General features: G+C 34.6%; 1 protein-coding gene across 2 annotated transcripts in view; it reads left to right on the forward strand.

The window, feature by feature from the left end:
* COL4A3BP (collagen, type IV, alpha 3 (Goodpasture antigen) binding protein) overlaps window positions 1-16,893 on the forward strand; it is a 123,327-nt gene extending 106,434 nt beyond the window's left edge. For both annotated transcript variants that reach the window (XM_012664578.1, XM_012664579.1), the window contains 7 exons: window positions 3,303-3,398; window positions 5,783-5,915; window positions 6,871-6,941; window positions 9,945-10,073; window positions 10,619-10,748; window positions 11,670-11,806; window positions 13,805-16,893. In XM_012664578.1, coding sequence (XP_012520032.1) covers window positions 3,303-3,398; window positions 5,783-5,915; window positions 6,871-6,941; window positions 9,945-10,073; window positions 10,619-10,748; window positions 11,670-11,797 — 687 coding nt within the window. In that variant the 3' untranslated portion in view covers window positions 11,798-11,806; window positions 13,805-16,893. The remainder of the gene's footprint in view (window positions 1-3,302; window positions 3,399-5,782; window positions 5,916-6,870; window positions 6,942-9,944; window positions 10,074-10,618; window positions 10,749-11,669; window positions 11,807-13,804) is intronic.
* The last annotated feature ends 2,171 nt before the right edge of the window (window positions 16,894-19,064 follow it).

The following is a 19,064-nucleotide window of genomic DNA, read 5'->3' on the forward strand; positions in this document are numbered from 1 at the left end:
GCAAAAGAGTGAGACTCTGTCTCAAAAAAAATGAAAAAATAAAAAAAAAAAAAAAAGAAACTTTCTAAACTTTTGATAATTTGGCTTTGCTTTTACTATCACATCCTTGTTGAAATGATGTTTCATAGGCTTGATTGGGTAGGATAATCATAGAACTGAGAGATGCCCTGAAAATAGTTTCAAATAAAATATATGACTATTTTAGGATATTAGGACACTAGTACCAACACATGAGTCTGTCTAATGGGCAGATAATAGGAATGATGCCACTCCAAATCTGAGAAATTAGAGTTGTAAAAAACTGCAAGTTCCTGAAATAATGACTGTATCCACAAACTAGAAGATAATTTTCAGGTTTACAGAGAGTAGAAAAGACTTGGATTTATAAATGGATGTTTTTGGTCATATTTATTTGTATAACACAATTGCCTTTTAAAGATGTTGCCTTAGAACTCAAAGGGGGAAAATCATCTTCTATTAAAAAAGAAAGAAAGGGTGTGCAAGTACATCTGCAGCTTAATGTATGGTGCGCATCATAGCAAAAAACAGTTCTGTGTAAAAATCTTTCTCACTCCATGTCCGTAGTAATATCATTCCAATTATTTCACTCTTCCCTTCTTTATTGTACAAGTGATATACACCAATTTTAGCAAAACTAGAAAGTAGAATAAAGTTGAAATAGTAGATCACTATTAATACTTTCATGTTTATCTTTTATATGTATATGTATAAAATTAGGCATATATAAATATACACACACACCTTAATAATTGTCTTTTTTTCTGCCAGAGTAGATAATTCTTTGTCTATTTATGCATGCTGGATTTACCTACTCACCTAACATTGAACATTTAGCTTATTTTCAGTTTTTCTCTATTAAAAGTAGTACTACAGTGAGCATCCTTGCATATGTAGTAGTATCCTTGTATTAATGTATAGGTCTTTGCACTCTTAGAATATATTCCTGGAAGTGTTCACTGTTGGGACAAAGGCCATGGACATTTTTAAATTTTTTTATTCTTATTGCCAAATTGTTCATTAGGAAGTTGAACCAGGCCAGTTTTCTTTTGCGATACTGACATTGAGTATTATAATTCAGTTCATTTTTACCAATCCGATAGACTAAGAGTGTTATTTTTAGTTTTGGGTCATTTACATTTTTTCACTGGATTAACTGTGTCCTTGGCCATTTTTCTTTCGGGGTAACACCACACTATTAATTTGTTATTAATAAATTATGCTAGCTAACAAGCCCCTCTGTGTCTTTGTGACTTTGTAACAATAAACATAGTTATATTCTTTCACATGCATAAGAGATCTGAGCTGGTTTTTAGCCCTTCTAGACTTTTATTGTACCATCAAAGGGCAATTTTCTTTTCAAATTTCTGTGTTAATAGTGTTGGGAAGATTCAATTTTGTAGCCTCCAAAAATAACATCATAATGAATGATTCACATGTGAGATAGAGGAAAAGGTTAGAATTGGAGTGATGGCCCCTCTTATTATCAAAACTGCAAGGCGTTTTCAGCCTATGCCCAGTTACTCACTGCACAAAGATCCAATTAATTATTGAGACAATGAGGATTGCCAAGGAAGAAGGGAATTTTTTATTATGAAAATCATCTGTCAAGAGACTGGGAAATCAGGTCCCAAATCTGTCTCTCCAACTAACAGTGTCCAGGCTTTTTAACGGGGGGCTATGTTTGGATCAGGTAGTAGTGTAATTAACAAGGGGCTATGTGCATTGGGGCAGGTTTAGAAGATGATGAGCCTAAGCTACATAGCGAGACCCCTTCTCTACAAAAAAATAGAAAAATTAGCCAGGCATGATTGTACATGCCTGTCGTCCCAGCTACTCAGGAGATTAATAGGAGGAGAGTGCTTGAGCCCAGGAGTTTGAGGTTACAGTGAGCTATAATATTGGCACTACACCAGGCAACAGAGCAAGACGCTGTCTTCAAAAAAAAAAAATGATAAGTAAGTAAACTTAGGAATAATTTTTTAATAGAAGTATAATATACATATTTTCCAGATCTTCACTGCCTTTTCTAATGTATTTATTACATGAAATAGCTTTGTTTCCACAATCTTTTAATCACTTCAGTTCTGCTTAAAAACATGTTTCAGACCAGGCACGATAGCTTACGCCTGTAATCCTGGCACTCTGAGAGGCCGAGGTGGGCAGATCATTTGAGCTCAGGAGTTCAAGACCAGCCTGAGCAAAAATGAGACCCTGTCTCTACTAAAAATAGAAAGAAATTAACTGGACAACTAAAAATATATAGAAAAAAAACTAGCTAGGCATGGTGGTGCATGCCTGCAGTCCCAGGTACTCGGGAGTCTGAGGCAGAAGGATTGCTTGAGCCCAGAAGTTTGAGGTTGCTGTGAGCTCGGCTGACACCACAGCACTATAGCCTTGGCATCAGAGTGAGACTCTGTCTCAAAAAAAAAAAAAAAAAGTTTCAAACTGGGAGAATTTGCAAAGAATTTTCATGTGAAATCTTATCCATAAATCTGAGAATTCTTGTAGTGTCAAATATTCAAATTTATTTGCTTATTTATATAAGATGTGTAATTTGTGATAGTTAAGTAGAAGTTGCATTTAAATTTCAGTAAAAGAAATGTAGTTAGAAATTTGGAAAGAATGAACTAAAAGGTGGTTATGCGTAAATATTTGCTGCATATATGTGAAAAGAATTCTAAAAACATTTAGAACAGTGAAGTTGAAATCAAATAATGGAGGATTGATTATTTTTAAATTGATTTATATTCATGATAAAAGAGGTTTATCAGTGAAATAAAGTTGTGTCACCTTTGTAGGAAAATCTTTGACACACATATATATTAATATCTTCATATCAGAGCTTTCTTATATGTCTACATACATAGTCTTAAATATAGGAACATTGGACTAGATGATCTCTTTGTGCCCCTTTTATCCTTAGTAGTCTATGGTTTTATGTTTTAAGACATCATCTCTGTATTTTATGATAAAGGATGAAATTTTTTTTTTTTCCAAAAAATGCTTTTTTTGGTGACCTGATGAATATTAGACAAATCCATGTTACTTGAGTGAAGCCTTTTCCTTCCCTGCATTTCTCCTTCCTGTCATTAACCTGGATATCTGGAATGTGGACTAAACTCTTCAATACTATATAAAACCTACTAACTTTTGTGCATTTGGTTGCTCAGCTTTCTAAGAGCACCATTTCTGAACTTAAATAAACTGAATACCATTCTGTTTTAGAGATTATGACGTAGCTGCTGGATGTGAATTCTCACAGCTTTATTTTTCTTTTCAAGGTTGAAGAGATGGTGCAAAACCACATGACTTACTCATTACAGGATGTAGGTGGAGATGCCAATTGGCAGTTGGTTGTAGAAGAAGGAGAAATGAAGGTAATTCCCACTGAAATGTTACAGATTGCAAAGTGCAGCTCTGTTTCAGTCATATCAATTTTATTGATATGAATAAGGATAGCATTTTCAAATTACTTTAACACAAATTATTATATATACTCAAAGAAGCACCAGATGCTGAGAAATAAAATGTCTTTGCTTCCCTAGGTTTGCTTTCACTAATTTATGATCACAGTATAAATCTATGACTAAATTATTCTGTTTTGCCGTGGAGAAAATAAAATTTGGGGAATTAGATATAAGTAGTTCACAATTAGCTGATAGTCCTCTATTTGGATATTTCATTTTGTTTTGTTTATTTTTTTTAACAATACTGAATGTTGCACCCAGATGTCACTTTGTTTCTCTCCCTTTTTGGTCCATACCTCCCTTCTTATCCTTTCTCTTCCTACACCTTTTTTTTTTTTTTTTTAGTGTTTGAACATTGGTCACCTGATTTTGTTCCCATTCCTAAGTACAGAAACAGAAATAACAGCAAGGAAATGACAGATAAAGAGATTGAAAAGCAGCAATAGCATTGAACTTTGGATTACCTCATTCCCTAGACACTATGCTTAAGATGCAGAGATAAGAAGACTCCCTCCAAGCTAAAGCTTTAGTTGAGGCAAAACGATACTGACATTTAAAAGATGCTATTACTTGGCTCCATGTGATAATGTACTGAGTGAAGAGTAAGATGAGTGGTGGAGAAAATTAGAAAAGAAAGAGTGCTCTGAGATTTGAAACAATTAGATTGTTTTACAATGAGGAGAAGCGTTTGAACTATATCTGGAAATGGAAACAAGGTTGTGACAAGGGTGAAGTGAGAGCTTTTTAGGCAAAAAATGATAATATGAGCAAAAACTTGAAAGCAAATTTCTTATTCGGGATTTTTACATAGACTATGTTGATCAGAATTATTCTAGCAAATGAGATACATGATATTTCCTTTCCTCTTGAATAGGGAACAAATTAAGAAATAGAGGAGACAGATAAATGAAACACCAAAATGTTAGCTATAATTCTGATAAGCTGATTATAGAAAATAGCTTGAGATCACAAGGTCCCTGACATAGCTGGATAATCACATTTCTTCCCCAGAGGAGCAGGCCCCCAAAGCAGACCAGGATGTATAATCTTTGCAGAAGAAGGGGTTGAGCGAAGCCTGCCTTGTTGTTCCTCCTTGTACTCACCTTTAACATAAGCCACTGTACCTCCTCTAAGAAGGAGGAAGTGAAGGAGTGAAGAGAAGCCCAGGGGTGATGGTCTAGATGAAATCCCTCTACTTCAAATGAGGATTACAGAATAAGCCTACAACATTACAGAGATAGAAGTTAGGGCTAGATTATAGGAAGCATAAAGTAAACTACTAAGGAAAATAGTCCATTGTCTGTGGCAGTAGGTTAGCCACTGTATGGAAAGTATCATTTTTGGGAAGATTAAGGTGATAAGGAAGAAACTGAAGACCAAGAAGACCAGTTAGAGAGTTAGACACAAGGTGATGAAAGCCTACTTAAAACGGGTAAGCAATAGTAGAAAAATCAAGCTGTTGGATATCTTAGAGAAGAAAGTAATATGCTTCATAGCTATGTGAATTGTGAGAGGAAAAGGGTGACTGGGAAAATGATGGTCCCAATAACATGAATCAATAAGTATGTGTGTAGGGAAAGGTAGTTTGGTGAGATGTAACAGAGGAACTATGTGAAATGCCTCATAGTGTCTGGCCCCATAGGCACTCCATAAGTTGAAAGCTGGTTCTCCCGTAATAACATGTTTTTTCTTTTCTCAAAAGAACTTATCACAAAGTTCTCTAAAGTAGCAAACTAACTATAATTTTCATGCAGTTAATTTTACTCAGTACTTAAGGTACACAGCCTCAGTATTTAATGCAAGATAGGTCTGTATTCATAATCTTTTTTGCTGTTGTAGTTTTCAGTCATTGATTCAACAAATAATTGAGTGTCTACTGTTTCAGATACTATTCTAGACGTTGGAGATACAGCATTGAAGAAAGTATCTTAACTCAAGTGCCCTTAAGCAGATTATGTTCTAACCAGGTTTATTTGGCCTTCTTAACCTTGTTAAACAGTCCTTGAGAATGTTTGGTAAATAATGCCTAATTTAAATTGATTCATTTTTAAACAGCTCACGATAAGTCATCACATATGGATGTTTTTCATAGTTGAAGTTTGCCTTGGATTTGTATTTTAAGTATTTTTGTGCTGTCTGTATTAATTTGAAATTTCTTTTAGCAGAATATATTCTGTAAATAAATTTTCATAAATAAAAATCTAAAAAACAGATTTAAAAGCATGCATTCAAGTTTGTACTTTAGGGGTTTGATTTTTAATTTTCAAACAGTTTTTTAATTATGTCCTCTTTAGGTATATAGAAGAGAAGTAGAAGAAAATGGAATTGTTCTGGATCCTTTAAAAGCTACCCATGCAGTTAAAGGTGTTACAGGACATGAGGTCTGCAATTACTTCTGGAATGTTGATGTTCGCAATGACTGGGAAAGTAAGCTGTCATTATTAATATATTTTAATCTAATTACTATTTGAATTTAATATCAAATCCAACCTGGTTTTCTGCATTTGATTATAGAGTTCATAAGGTCAGTGTAGAAAATATTTGGAGAATCATATAAAGTACTAATAATACCTTACATTTGAATAGAGCTTTTCAGTGTACAAAATGCTTGTCAGTATGTCATTTGATCCAATACCTCAGTAAAACTCCATGATAGGTAGCTATTTCTTATTTTCCATACAAATTAAGTAAAATTCAAATAGGTTAAGTGACTTGTCAAAGGCCACGGAGCTAGTTGGTGGAATAGCTAAGACTGAAATTGAAGGTTTCTGTTTTTTCATCTGCTCTTTCCTAAACTGTTTTGTTTCCATAGTAAATTCTAGATGAATCCTTGTGTGGTTAGAGTTGTTCTTAGTGTATGTATTACCTTTATACCCCAAATTTCAGAAATGCGTTACTTCTGGACATCATGTTTATCATTGGCAGTTTGACATTCCTTTTTTACAAATATAGTCACCTAAACCTAAATAGAACAGTTTATTTAACTTCAATAAAATTGGGAAGAGGGAGGGGTTATAGTGTTGGGGAGTAGAACTCCTTTATTAAAAATTCAAAATAAATTAAAAATAAAAAATAACTATTATGTACCCATAATAATTAAAAATAAAAAAAAATTTTAAAGAATTGTTTCCTTGCTTTGAAAGGTAGATATTGAGCCCCAAAAAATGAGACTTTCTGATGAGTCAGACCTCACAGCCACCATCTATAGCCCTAACACTAATTATTAGCTACCTTCCATTTGGATTTACCCTAGGTAAGGCAGGATCCTGTTCATTTTGCCATAATGTTCATTGTAATAGACTTTCAGCATGATTGAATGGATTACATTCTAGGGAAAGGTAATATATCTTTTTGGCTACTAATATTATTTTCTTCATTTCAGCAACTATTGAAAATTTTCATGTGGTGGAAACATTAGCTGATAATGCAATCATCATTTATCAGACGCACAAGGTAAACGTCTTTTCATTCATCCCCAAAGGACTCCAATGTAGTTCAAACTGAGACGTATAAATTCTGTAAAGTAAAATTTGGCAAGAAATTAAATGCCACAAAAGATCCAGAGACTTTATTAATAATTCATGAATGTCATGTATTTGAAAGGTATATCAGTTCCTTTAGAGCAGAAATGTGTGCAGGCAGGAATCTGAGAAATATAATCTGGAAACAAAGTGCTTCGTAAAGATCTACGATTAGTTTCTCTTCATGTACATTTTTTTTTTTTTCCTCCAAGAAATGAGGTCTCGCTATGTTGTCCAGGCTGGTCTAGAACTCTTCAGCTCAAGTCATCCTCCTGCCTTAGCCTCCCAAGCAGCTGAGACTACAGGCATGTGCCGTTACACTCAGCTTTTGTTATGTACAGTTTAAGTCTAGAAAAGAGTCTTCTGAAATACATCCATAGAAATACTTTCCTAGCGTCTAATCTCAATAGGAGATAAATATGAAAGTGAATCATAGTCTCCTATCCTATCAAGAATAGCAATAAGGATAATGGAAAATATGGTATTAGCCTATGTTAAGACTAATAGATATGAAAGTGATCTAAGCAGATTATCTGAAAGCAAAAAAAATTGGTGAGCATGACTGTTGAGAGGTTGGTCATACACCAGAGCACACAGAAATATAGTAATTTAAATTGGTTCCCTTTCACATTATTTCTCCTTCCGCTCTTCTTTTCTTTTTTTCTTTTTCTTTTTCTTATTTAAACAGGGTCTTGCTCTGTCACTCAAACTGAGTGCAGTGGTGCAATCATAGTTCACTGTAACCTCAAACTCCTAGGCTTAAGTGATCCTTCTCCCTCAGCCTCCTGATTAGCTGGGACTACAGAAATGCATCAAAATTTTTAAAATTTTTTGTAGAGATGGGGTCTCACCAGGTTGTCCAGGCTGGTCTTCAATATGTGGGCTCAAGCAATTCTTCCACCTCAACCTCCCAAAGTGCCATGATTACAGGGATGAGCCACTGCACCCAGCCCCTCTGCTATTCTTAATATTTAAAATTGTGGAATTAATATTTCCCTTACCTTATTCTGCTGTGTTCCCCTTCTGAAAATTGCCAAATAATACATTATATATAGAATAATAAAAGGAATTAAAATTTTGGAGAGATCCACCAAAAACAAGCTTGTACGTTTTATAAGAAATACAAAGATTCAATAGGTACTTCATTTTTCCAATTTAGTGGGTACTTCATTTTTCTTTTTTAAATGATTCTTTTACTTGAACATTTGAGATTTGGTGTGTATTTCTTGAGCTCAGTCTTGTCATCTGAGGTATCTTATATCTAATAATTATGAACTGTGCTTCATTTTACACGGTAGCTGCTCAAGAAATGCGTAGGATTGAGATTCTTACAGATTTTGAGTCTAGGCCAGGCGCAATGGCTCATACCTGTAATCCTAGCACTCTGGGAGGCCAAGGCAGGAGGATCGTTTGAACTCAGGAGGTTGAGACCACCCTGAGCAGGCTGGCATAGTGGTGTGCACCTGTAGTCCCAGCTACTCTGGAGGCTAAGACAGGAGGATCACTTAAGCCCATGAGTTTGAGGCTGAAGTGAGCTATGATGATGCCACTGCACTCTAGCCCGGGCAAGAGTGAGACTCTGTCTCAGAAAAAAAAAAGATTTTTGAGGTCTAATTCGAAACCCAAAATTTAGTAAATGTCAAAATATCAATTAATTACCCTATAATTTAGAATGAAAATAAATGACAGTAATTTAGAACCAGAAAAAAAACTTTATTATCTGAAGATAATTGGTCATAGAAAACAATCGCTGAAACTGTTACACGTTGTAGAGGGAGGAATGGTCATGTATGTTGTATTAGAATTGAAAAGCTAAAAATTATTAAAATAATATATCTTATATGTAACAAAATTTAAGTTATAGTTATAATTATTTGCTAATTCATAGAATAAACAGACTATCCTGTAATAATTTTTTCAACAAAATTGAATAACATAATACAATAAATTTGACTTCTTTTGTAATGTGGTCTTAAAGAGGGCTACTTGTCTCTTAATATTTAAGTCATTCTTATTCTTCAAATTTCTAGCTTATCCTGTGGATTTGTATTCATTAGTTCCAAATGTGCCAAATCTTCATGTATTATTATCTTCACATACATTTGCTCAACACTATTTTCGTCAGCTTTATGGAATTTTGCATCTTTAAAAGATGAACCATTTTCACTTTGCAAGTGATTTGTGTTGTATTGACACTGAGTTGTTGGCTATTTATTACACTCTAATCATGAAAGATACTACATAAGGACTATTCAATTACATATACCAAATACCCCCAAAAAAAGTAACTAAAACAGGATAAAAATTGAATTTTCTGTCATTTAGAAATAATTTTTCCCAGTTATCAGAAACCTAGGCTTTATGTTATTCCCACAGTATATGTTTTTCTTTGCATACCTTAAAATTAAAATATTCAATCTAAATGATTTGGAATTCTTTTGAGTATGATTATGATATCAAAGAAACAGTCTTTTTTCCCCTAAAATCTTTGCTTTTTAAGTCTTTGAATCTCTAAACATAACATCACCAGGGGGAATTGGGGGTTGTTGCTTAATGGGTGGACAGTTTCTGTTTGCGGTGATGATAGATTTCAGAAATAGGTGATGGTTACACAACACTGTGAATGTAATTAATGCCACTGAATTGCACACTAAAAAATGGTTAAAGGGGAAAATCATATTATATTAAGATGTATATATGTGTGTATATATATTACTACAATTAAAAACATTCCTTTGATTATGTTCTACAAAGCTATTAACTCAATGTTTATAATTAATCATTTGATAGATATTCTCAGATGCTTTTCATTTAAAATTTGACAGATTTCACCTTTAGCTAAGGCATTTATTGGTTTTTCATTTGTTTCTCTGTTCCATGTTACATCTGAATAAAAAGTAGTTCAAATTTTCAAAAGATTTTTGCTTCTCCTCAGAGAGTGTGGCCTGCTTCTCAGCGAGATGTATTATATCTTTCTGCCATTCGAAAGATACCAGCCTTGACTGAAAATGACCCTGAAACTTGGATAGTTTGTAATTTTTCTGTGGATCACGACAGTGCTCCTGTAAGTACAGTGTATAAATGTGTATAATTATACAATATACAGCTAAATACACGATACAGAGCAAAGGCAATAAAAACCTACCACACCCAGAGAGATATTTGATTTGATAATGCTTCTTAGATTTTGTTTTATGTTGGGTTGGCTACTAGGAACAATATAGCCCATCTGTTGTCTGAGGGCAACAGTCATGGCTATGAACATCCTACCAGGGCTGTTTTCCTTTTCTTCAGAGGTTTGGTGAAACAGAGCCAAATGGGTAGTAATATGCAGGCTACTTCCCACAATTAATCTCTTAAGCATTACCAACTGCTGGCCAAACCTGTGTGGTTTCTACCTCAGTTTAGCTCCATTTACTACTTAATAAGAAGGAAAATCCTGGTGTCATATCAGCTTGGCATGTATTATTTATGTGGTACTTACAAGATTTCATTGGGGCTCTTGGTAAGTTATGGTTTGGGTTAGCCTAATGTAGTATTAGACCAATAGAGATTACAAAATACTGAGTATCTACTATACTGGTGCTTTTATATTTTTTGTTTTGGCAGCTAAACAATCGATGTGTCCGTGCCAAAATAAATGTTGCTATGATATGTCAAACCTTGGTAAGCCCACCAGAGGGAAACCAAGAGATTAGCAGGGACAACATTCTATGCAAGATTACATATGTAGCTAATGGTATGTATTTTTTCATTTGTTTTTGCTACTTAATGTGGATGTTCTTCATCATGATCTGTATGATAAATGACAGTTTGGACAAATGCCTTTTTAGTTCTTATCCTTAATTTCTAATTTTTAACTTGGAGATACATATATCAAAATTATCTAAGAAACTTTGAAAATATACATGCCTGAATTTTGCCCTTGAAATACTGTATGAGAGTTTCTGAAGCTGGAGCTGGATAGGTAAATTTTAAAACTTCATCTCTGGATCACTATCATACATTCTTGGTTTTAAGAACTGTTTTATTAGATATTTGCGTAATAGGATGTTATTTATTATTAGGAACATAAGCAACAATGGGAAAGGAAATTAACAGTTCTTTTTCTCATTGTCAGGTATTTAGTTTTCTCAATCAGTGCTCCCCTACCCCTTATTAGTTGCTAGTTTCATATTTATTTCACTTTGACATGCTGCCGGATAGCCCTTTTCATCACTTGCTTTGGTTCCTTACTATACCCATTTTGTACCTGCAGTCATCATTGCAGTCTCTCTTATAAATTCTCAAACCCCCTTTATACAGGGCCATAACTACTAGTATGTTTAAATAAACAGTTGTACCTGAACAAAGTTACTAGTTAATTATAGTAGAGGTCGATGAATAAATCTGCCTTAAATAACCTAAGGTGTTGCTATACTAATATTGCATATAATTTAGGGAACAAAGAACATTTTCGAAAGATAATAAGTGATTTCTTATTTCCTATCTGTTTATGTCTATTGGTTAGTATTAAGGAATGAACGAACAATCGAGACTTTAAAAGATGCCAACTGGTCCAACATGAGGAATTTTTTAAAAGCAAGGGAACAAATTAAGCGCTTTATATGTATTTAGAGAATTATATCTTAATAAGTTTTCGTTTTCCTTTATCTTGCAGTGAACCCTGGAGGATGGGCACCAGCCTCAGTGTTAAGGGCAGTAGCAAAGCGAGAGTATCCTAAATTTCTAAAACGTTTTACTTCTTACGTCCAAGAAAAAACTGCAGGAAAACCTATTTTGTTCTAGTATTAACAGGTAATGTAAGATCTATTTTATCATTTCTTTTTAAATTTTATTTAACTAGTATGAGTCCACAGATACTAAAATTTAGTTGTTGAGAGTAGTTGCCGTGTTTCATGATGTTCCAAGATAGTTTATAGCCTTTAAAACTTACTTTTTAATTTTTTTCTGCTAATGCTTACTTAATGAAATTTCAACATTATAGAACTATAGAATTTCAGAAGTGCAAATTCCCTGTATTCTTTCTCAGAAACTATTATTTTTGTTGTATATTTTTCCAGACTTTTCTATGTTGTACTGACATATACTTTTGAGTGTTTAAAAAAAAGTGTTTATTCCATACTTAATGTTTTGCAGCTTGCTTTTTTTCACTTAACAAGTGCCAGGTGTAGTGCCTCACGCCTGTAATCCTAGCATTTTGGGAGGTCAAGGTGGGAGGATTGCTTGAGGCCAGGAGTTCAAGACCAGTCTGAGCAAGAGTGAGAGACCCCATCTCTACAAAAAATAGAAAAATTAGCTGGGTGTGGTGGTGCTCGCCTGTAGTCCAGCTACTCAGGAGACTGAGACAGGAGGATGAGGTTGCATTGAGCTCTGATGATGCCACTGTACTTTAGCCCAGGCAACAGAGCAAGAACCTGTCTCAAAAAAAAAAAAAAAAGTATCCTGACTATCTTTCCATATAAAGAGGAGATGTGTAAAATGATCTAATTCTTTTAATATATATTATATGAATGTTGCAGAATTTATTAACGAGTCCCATGTTAATGTATGGGTTGGTTTCCCATTTTTATTGTCAAATGATACTACACTAAACATCTTTATGCAAGAAGGTAGAATCTTTAATTTTTTTAAATAAGTGGTACATTAACATGGTTCAAAAATCAAAAATACGAAAAAGGTATATAGTAAAATTTACCTCCTTGTCTTCCTATTCACCCAGGTTTGCCCACTGAAAAAAATTATATAATTATTTGCTGTATAATATTAGATCATATTATTAAATATGCTATTAGTAGTTTCTTGTGTATCTTTCCAGAGATTTTTTTGTTAACGCCTAAACAAGCAAGTACAAGTGTATTCTCCCTACACATACGCTTTTTTTTTTTTTTTTTGAGACAAGAGCCTCACTCTGGCTTGAGTGCCATGGCATCAGCCTAGCTCGTAGCAATCTCAAACTCCTGGGCTCAAGCCTCCCGCCTTAGCCTCCCGAGTAGCTGGGACTACAGGCGAACACCACCACGCCCAGCTAATTTTTTCTGTTTTTAGTAGAGATGGGTCTTGCTCTTGCTCAGGCTGATCTCGAACTCCTGACCTCAAGTGATCCTCCCGTCTCGGCCTCACTTTTTTTGTAACACATTGACTGCCACACTAGAAAAAAAATTTTTCCTCGGGGCCACCATGTTTTATTACAAAAATAGAATAAAAACTTCAAAAACAAAATGATCCTTTGTAATTTAATGAAAAAATTGTTGTTTTTTTATTGTTTTCTGTACCTGAGTTATATGCAACTTGAAAAATAGTTCTTACGGCTCCCAAGGTGAAGAGACATGTGAGTTACATGTGCTTCACGAGGCCCCGGGCTCAAAACTAGCATGAGTTAAATACAACTCACATGGCAGTTAATGTGTTAAATAAGGCAGACCTCTCCCATAGCTTGAATCAACTTTTAAAATTCTTGATACATGGTATGTATGGCATATTTTATTAAAGGCCAAGAGAAAGGCAATGCCAGTCTGCGGGATAAAAATCTAGAGACTTCTCGTTAATTCCCTCTTTGTTTACCTATAGTATGTTGCCCTTTTCAATTTTTTCTAACTTTCAAAAGATTCCTTATGCTTATATACCTTGCTGGTAAGATAAGTTTCAAATTTGTAAAAATCCTTAAAAGATAAATTTTAATAAAGATTCCCCTTCCGTGAATTTGGAGGGTAGAAGGACTCTGTTTTGGTAGTCTTACAGGTGTTAATAATGCATTGCTAAATTTTTTTACTTGTGTGATTTTCTTTCCTGCAGTGACTGAAGCAAGGCTGTGTGACATTCCATGTTGGAGAAAAAAAAATTGAATACTCTAAGCTGGAACATAGGATCTATAGCCTTGTCTGTGGCCCAAGACCTTGGCCTTGTGTACAAAAATGAAGAAATATTGCAATAGCAAAGCTGAACATCTAACACTAGCTGTCCTCCTGCTAGATCTCCTCACTCAGCATATAATATAAATACATGTAAAATTACATGTATATGGCTATATTTTTATTTGCTTGCTCCTAGAAGAGAAAAAAAAAATCAACTTTGAATCACAACTAGGAATTGATGATTTAATTTTTAGAAACTTTTTCAAAATTTTTAATTTACTATGATCTGGCCTGAGATCCTCAGTTATGTCAGGTTTTGTGCACAAAAGAAAAGCACAAAAGTTGGACGCACATGGGGCACGTGCTTTCTGTGCACCAAAAATCTGGATGAGGTTCTTTTTTCAGGCCTACAGTCAAATATGTGTCCAGAATTTTTTGACATTTTTGCTTTGTATAATCATAAAATTCATTGCTGCTGATTTCTATAATGATTCATGTGTCATGTAAGTGTCTCTTAATAACTGAGGGCTGTCAATAACCTGTGATTTTGCCTTTTCTATAGTCTTACTCCCATGAAGAACCTTCGTTCTGATGGAGAAAGAGTAAAAAGCTTTATTTTTCCCCCCAGATATCTTTATATTTCTATTATATTTTTTAGTTGTGTACTGTGTGCTACAGATTTTTTTCAGTTTATTACAAACACAATTTGGTAATTCCTAAATTGTTTCTGCCTGCCTCCAAACAGAAACGTGTACAAATCTTGTGGGTATAGACTACTTTCTGGCAAAATGGGATAAAATGAGCTCATGTTTTCCTGAAATTTCTGAGAGAATATACTGTATTACTTGTTTTAAAGCAAGTCAGACTGTTTGGGTTTGGCATTTGATTCAATATTTCTAGTTTTCAATAACGGGTATGTTTGTTCTTCTAGTTTGGGTCAGTTTAAAAGATATATTGCAAAGTATACATAGAAAATGTGAGCAATGCTTCTATTTGCCTCTTGATCAGAAACTTTACCGGAGCAGTAAAGGATTCCACATGATTCAAACTGAAATGCTTTTGTTCGTTGCTATAAGAATTTAAAATGTAAAATACCTTTTTCAGTTTTAGTCCTCGGTGAAAAATATTGAAGCATGGAATGGAGGCAAGGACTAATACTCATTGAGGTCAAAATGACTGCCCACTTCAAAGTCTTCAGTGTGTTTACACACAAATGTATTTATATAAATCAGAGGCATTTTGTATAATAGATGCTTTGCTGACTTGTTCATCTCTGTAGAAACACAGAAATCAGACCCATTTTGTAAAACAGAAAGTCATGTCATGTAGAACATGTCCTGTATATATTCCATACATGGTAATGGAGTCTTGATGATAAATGCAAGATGATAATTTAATGATGGGATTAGTCTGATCACTTAATATGCACAATCCTGGAAGTGAATTACTTGCATCAGATGTAGTGATATTTATTATTCTGTACAGAGAGAAAAATACATATAAAGCATATGCTTACATTACATGCACGCAGATTTCACGCTCCATAAATCTTTTCTATTTTTTAATTTACCTTTCTCTAACTGTGCATGGAATATGCCTTATTACAGAAAAATGCTGTTCATAATTTGACTACGTGGAAAAGTGCCTATATGGTGGTAATGCTAGTAAGGCAAATAAGACAAATTATCATATTGGTTTACTACATCACCAGTTAACATTTTATATTGTGATGTTTAAAAAAGAAAAGTTTATACCTCAAATGTGTATTTTATTTTACAATCAGCTGTGGGATAGGGGTTGGGATGGGAGAATTGGGGGGGTTAGGGAGGGAAGGTTTATTCACCATAGCCGCTGATGGGAATCTTCAAAAAATTCTGTATGGCCACCATAAATGTTTCTCTGTTTGCCATTTCTGGTAATTATCATGAACACAGATAATTAACTCTTTCATAACTAAATTGAATAGCTTTATTTTACAAAGGTATGGAAAGTTTACAAAGCAGTATCTAAATCTAACTATCATTAGTTGCATTTGGACTAAATGTGATGATATACTTTTGCAATGTATTCTGTAAATAAAATGACTACACTAAAAATGTTTGTATTAAAAAAAGAGGAAAAGAAAAGATACATTTTACCTTTAGATAAGTGCACTGGTACTTCACTAGAGTTAATCATGCCCAATCAGATTTAGAAATGAGTTGGGGGATATGGAAAGAATTCAAAAGAAGTCAGAATTTGCAGAATTTGCCTATTAGAAAATATTCAAACCCTCTAGAATTATTTTCATACTGTTAATGCCTACATACTGAATATTTATGATGTTTTTCTCATCCACAGTTATTTCTCTTCCCTAAGCCAAAAAAAAATTTTTTTTCTACCCTTTTACTGTCTTTTCTACTCAGTTACTCTTCTGCGCTATGTTAGAAACTTAAAAAATATTGGTGATGTGGGGGTTTTGTCCCTGAGTGCCCACTATACAGGATAATAAGAGACCTCAGTGTTTCAGTTAGAATTCAGGACTCCTAGTTTTGAGGGAGAGGATAATCATTTAACACTTGGTCAGCCAGAGCAAGGAGGGGGAGGTCTGCAAGGAAGATGTAAGAAGACAAAATAAAGAAAAGCAAGAATGGATCTCCCATTTGTTCAGTTTCATCAACTAATTTGTACACCTGCACAACATCAGTGTCAGTTACTAAGAAATTTTAGGTTGGGCTGAGCTGGTTCTTTTGTGAAATCGTGCTGGTTACCTTTAAGCTTATCAGTTATTTGTCCAATTAACCACTTTTCACCAGTATTTAGTCCAGGTTGTACAGATGATGTATTTGGATTGTTGTCATTGTTCATCTACAAACTCAAAACATAATCATTTTAAAGTATCTTGGGAGTGTGTAGAGTGTAACTATTCTATAATAGCTTTATGATCCTGATAATGTTTTTTAAAAATAATAAGTTGGATCTTCCATGTTACAATCACAAAATTAAAACCAGTATTTAAAGTGGAAAAGTATTAAAATATTATGGACAAATGTGCTTGCTTGATTTGTTTTCCTTATCCTCGAGGTAATGCCCTACTCTGAGTAGTTAAAAGCTTAAAATTCTCCAGTGTTCTTCAGACTAACTCAGTTAAGGATCAAGACATAGACTGTGAGTTGCAACCTAAATTTCTATTAACAAACTATAACAGGATGGCATATATCAAGTACATGGCATGTAATAAAGGTAAATATTTTGTGTAAATATTTTGTCACATGTTATATACATATGTGTGTAGTGGGTTACAATTTCAAATGAATTTCTTACTGTCGATCTTGTCCAAAAGTTATAAAAGATTGCTAGAGTAAAGCCATATACACTGGGGTATTTCTAAAATGGAAGCACAGTGCCAGTGAATAATACACACTTAATTTGTAATTCAGCTGCATGCACTTATCCATAAATAAATATCTCATTTGTTTATTTAAATAACCTCATTTTATTTAAATGATATGATCAGCTCCATTGTTGCACTCAGGGAATTTCTGCCTTAGAATGACCATGATATGGTTAAGTATGGATTTACAGTTTATTCAGTCAGTGGGTTCCTCCATGGTTGTATTGAAAGGCACAGAGCACATTTCTTTCCTAGTGTTCAAAGGTATTAATACGTAACATTCAAACAATATGACCTGTAAACAAACACAAGCCCACTACATAAACAAACACAATCCCACTGGTGGGATGCTGGAAGGAAAATCAGACTGTCATGTTGGATTTATTGACAGAAATAGTACGTGGTCCTCTTAGGGAGGTTTTCAAGAGCAGTTTTAACTATATGCAGTTTTTGTTTTAGGCTTGACTTTGGAATATAACCTGCAAATACAGTATAGGTCTAACAAGCAATTTCAGATTGGGTTGCTTTTATAGCATCTTCCAGGTTGCCATGTTTTAATTTGGTTACAATAGGGCTCATCTTATCATTTGCATTGTCTACCTATTAAAACATTTTCTGTAAACCTTCCACATCTGTGTACTTTGAATAGCCTTACACAAATATAAAGTGAAGCTACTTTCTTTGGCCTCTTCATTCTGTTTTCCACAGAATTCTGTGAGGTTAGTAGCGGAACACATCTTAAAAATCTCTGAAGCTGGAATGCAATTAAATTGAGAAAAGGAAAAAAAAGGATCTCTAAAGCTATTATAAGATGCCCGACCAGTGATTTTCTTACTACCCAGGCTTTATGATTCTTACGGTGCTGTATGAGGGTATCTCCATTGTGTCTGTGCCAGGCAGTATGTCTGCCTTTTACCTTTGCCCACTCAACAAACCTATGAGGTGATTGATAGTGTGGTTGGTGCTACCACCCTTTTTTACAAATGAGGAAACAGGTCAGACCTACTGATTGATTCCTAAGTTTGTTTTTTTTCCCATTAAACTCTGCTACTTTTTTTTTTTTTTTTTTTGAGACAAAGTCTCACTCTGTTGCCTGGGCTAGAGTGCCGTGGCGTCAGCCTAGCTCACAGCAACCTCAAACTCCTGGGCTCAAGCGATCCGCCTCAGCCTCCCGAGTAGCTGGGACTACAGGCATGTGCCAGCACACCTAGCTGATTTTTTTCTATTTTTAGTGGAGACAGAGTCTAACTCTTGCTCAGGCTCGTCTCAAACTCCTAACCTCAAGCGATCCTCCTGCCTTGCTCGGCCTCCCAGAGTACTAGGATTATAGGTGTGAGCCACCACACCCAGCTAAACTGCTACTTTTTAATGCCTGTGTCTTTAATATCTAGAAAGTGACAGAGTAGGAAGAGCTGATGTGCTTGAAAACTAGCACTTCTGGGGTATGGGTCTTAACCCCACACTTCAATATCAGCTTCACAAAATCCCAAATATAGACAGTCTCTGACTTTCAATGGTTCCACATGGGATTTTTCAACTTTATGATGGTGTGAAAGCAGTGTGCATCCTGTGTACCCCTGGACTTAAAATGGGGCTGTATCCAAATACACCCATCATAAGTTGAAAATACTGTAAGTCAAAAGTGCATTTTTTACTTAAGATTTTTCAGGTTACAATGAATGGGCTTACCGGTGTGTAACCCCATCATAAGCTGAAGAGCATCTGTAACTATATGTCTTCTAAAATCCCACCAGATATAGGAAGGTGGTCAGTAAAGGTGAAATTTGACCACCATTTGGTGCTTTAACTGCCTTCCTGTCCCCCAGCG

This window comes from Propithecus coquereli, unplaced genomic scaffold (assembly GCF_000956105.1).
Source record: "Propithecus coquereli isolate 6110/MARCELLA unplaced genomic scaffold, Pcoq_1.0 Scaffold9, whole genome shotgun sequence".
NCBI classification, from domain to species: domain Eukaryota; kingdom Metazoa; phylum Chordata; class Mammalia; order Primates; family Indriidae; genus Propithecus; species Propithecus coquereli.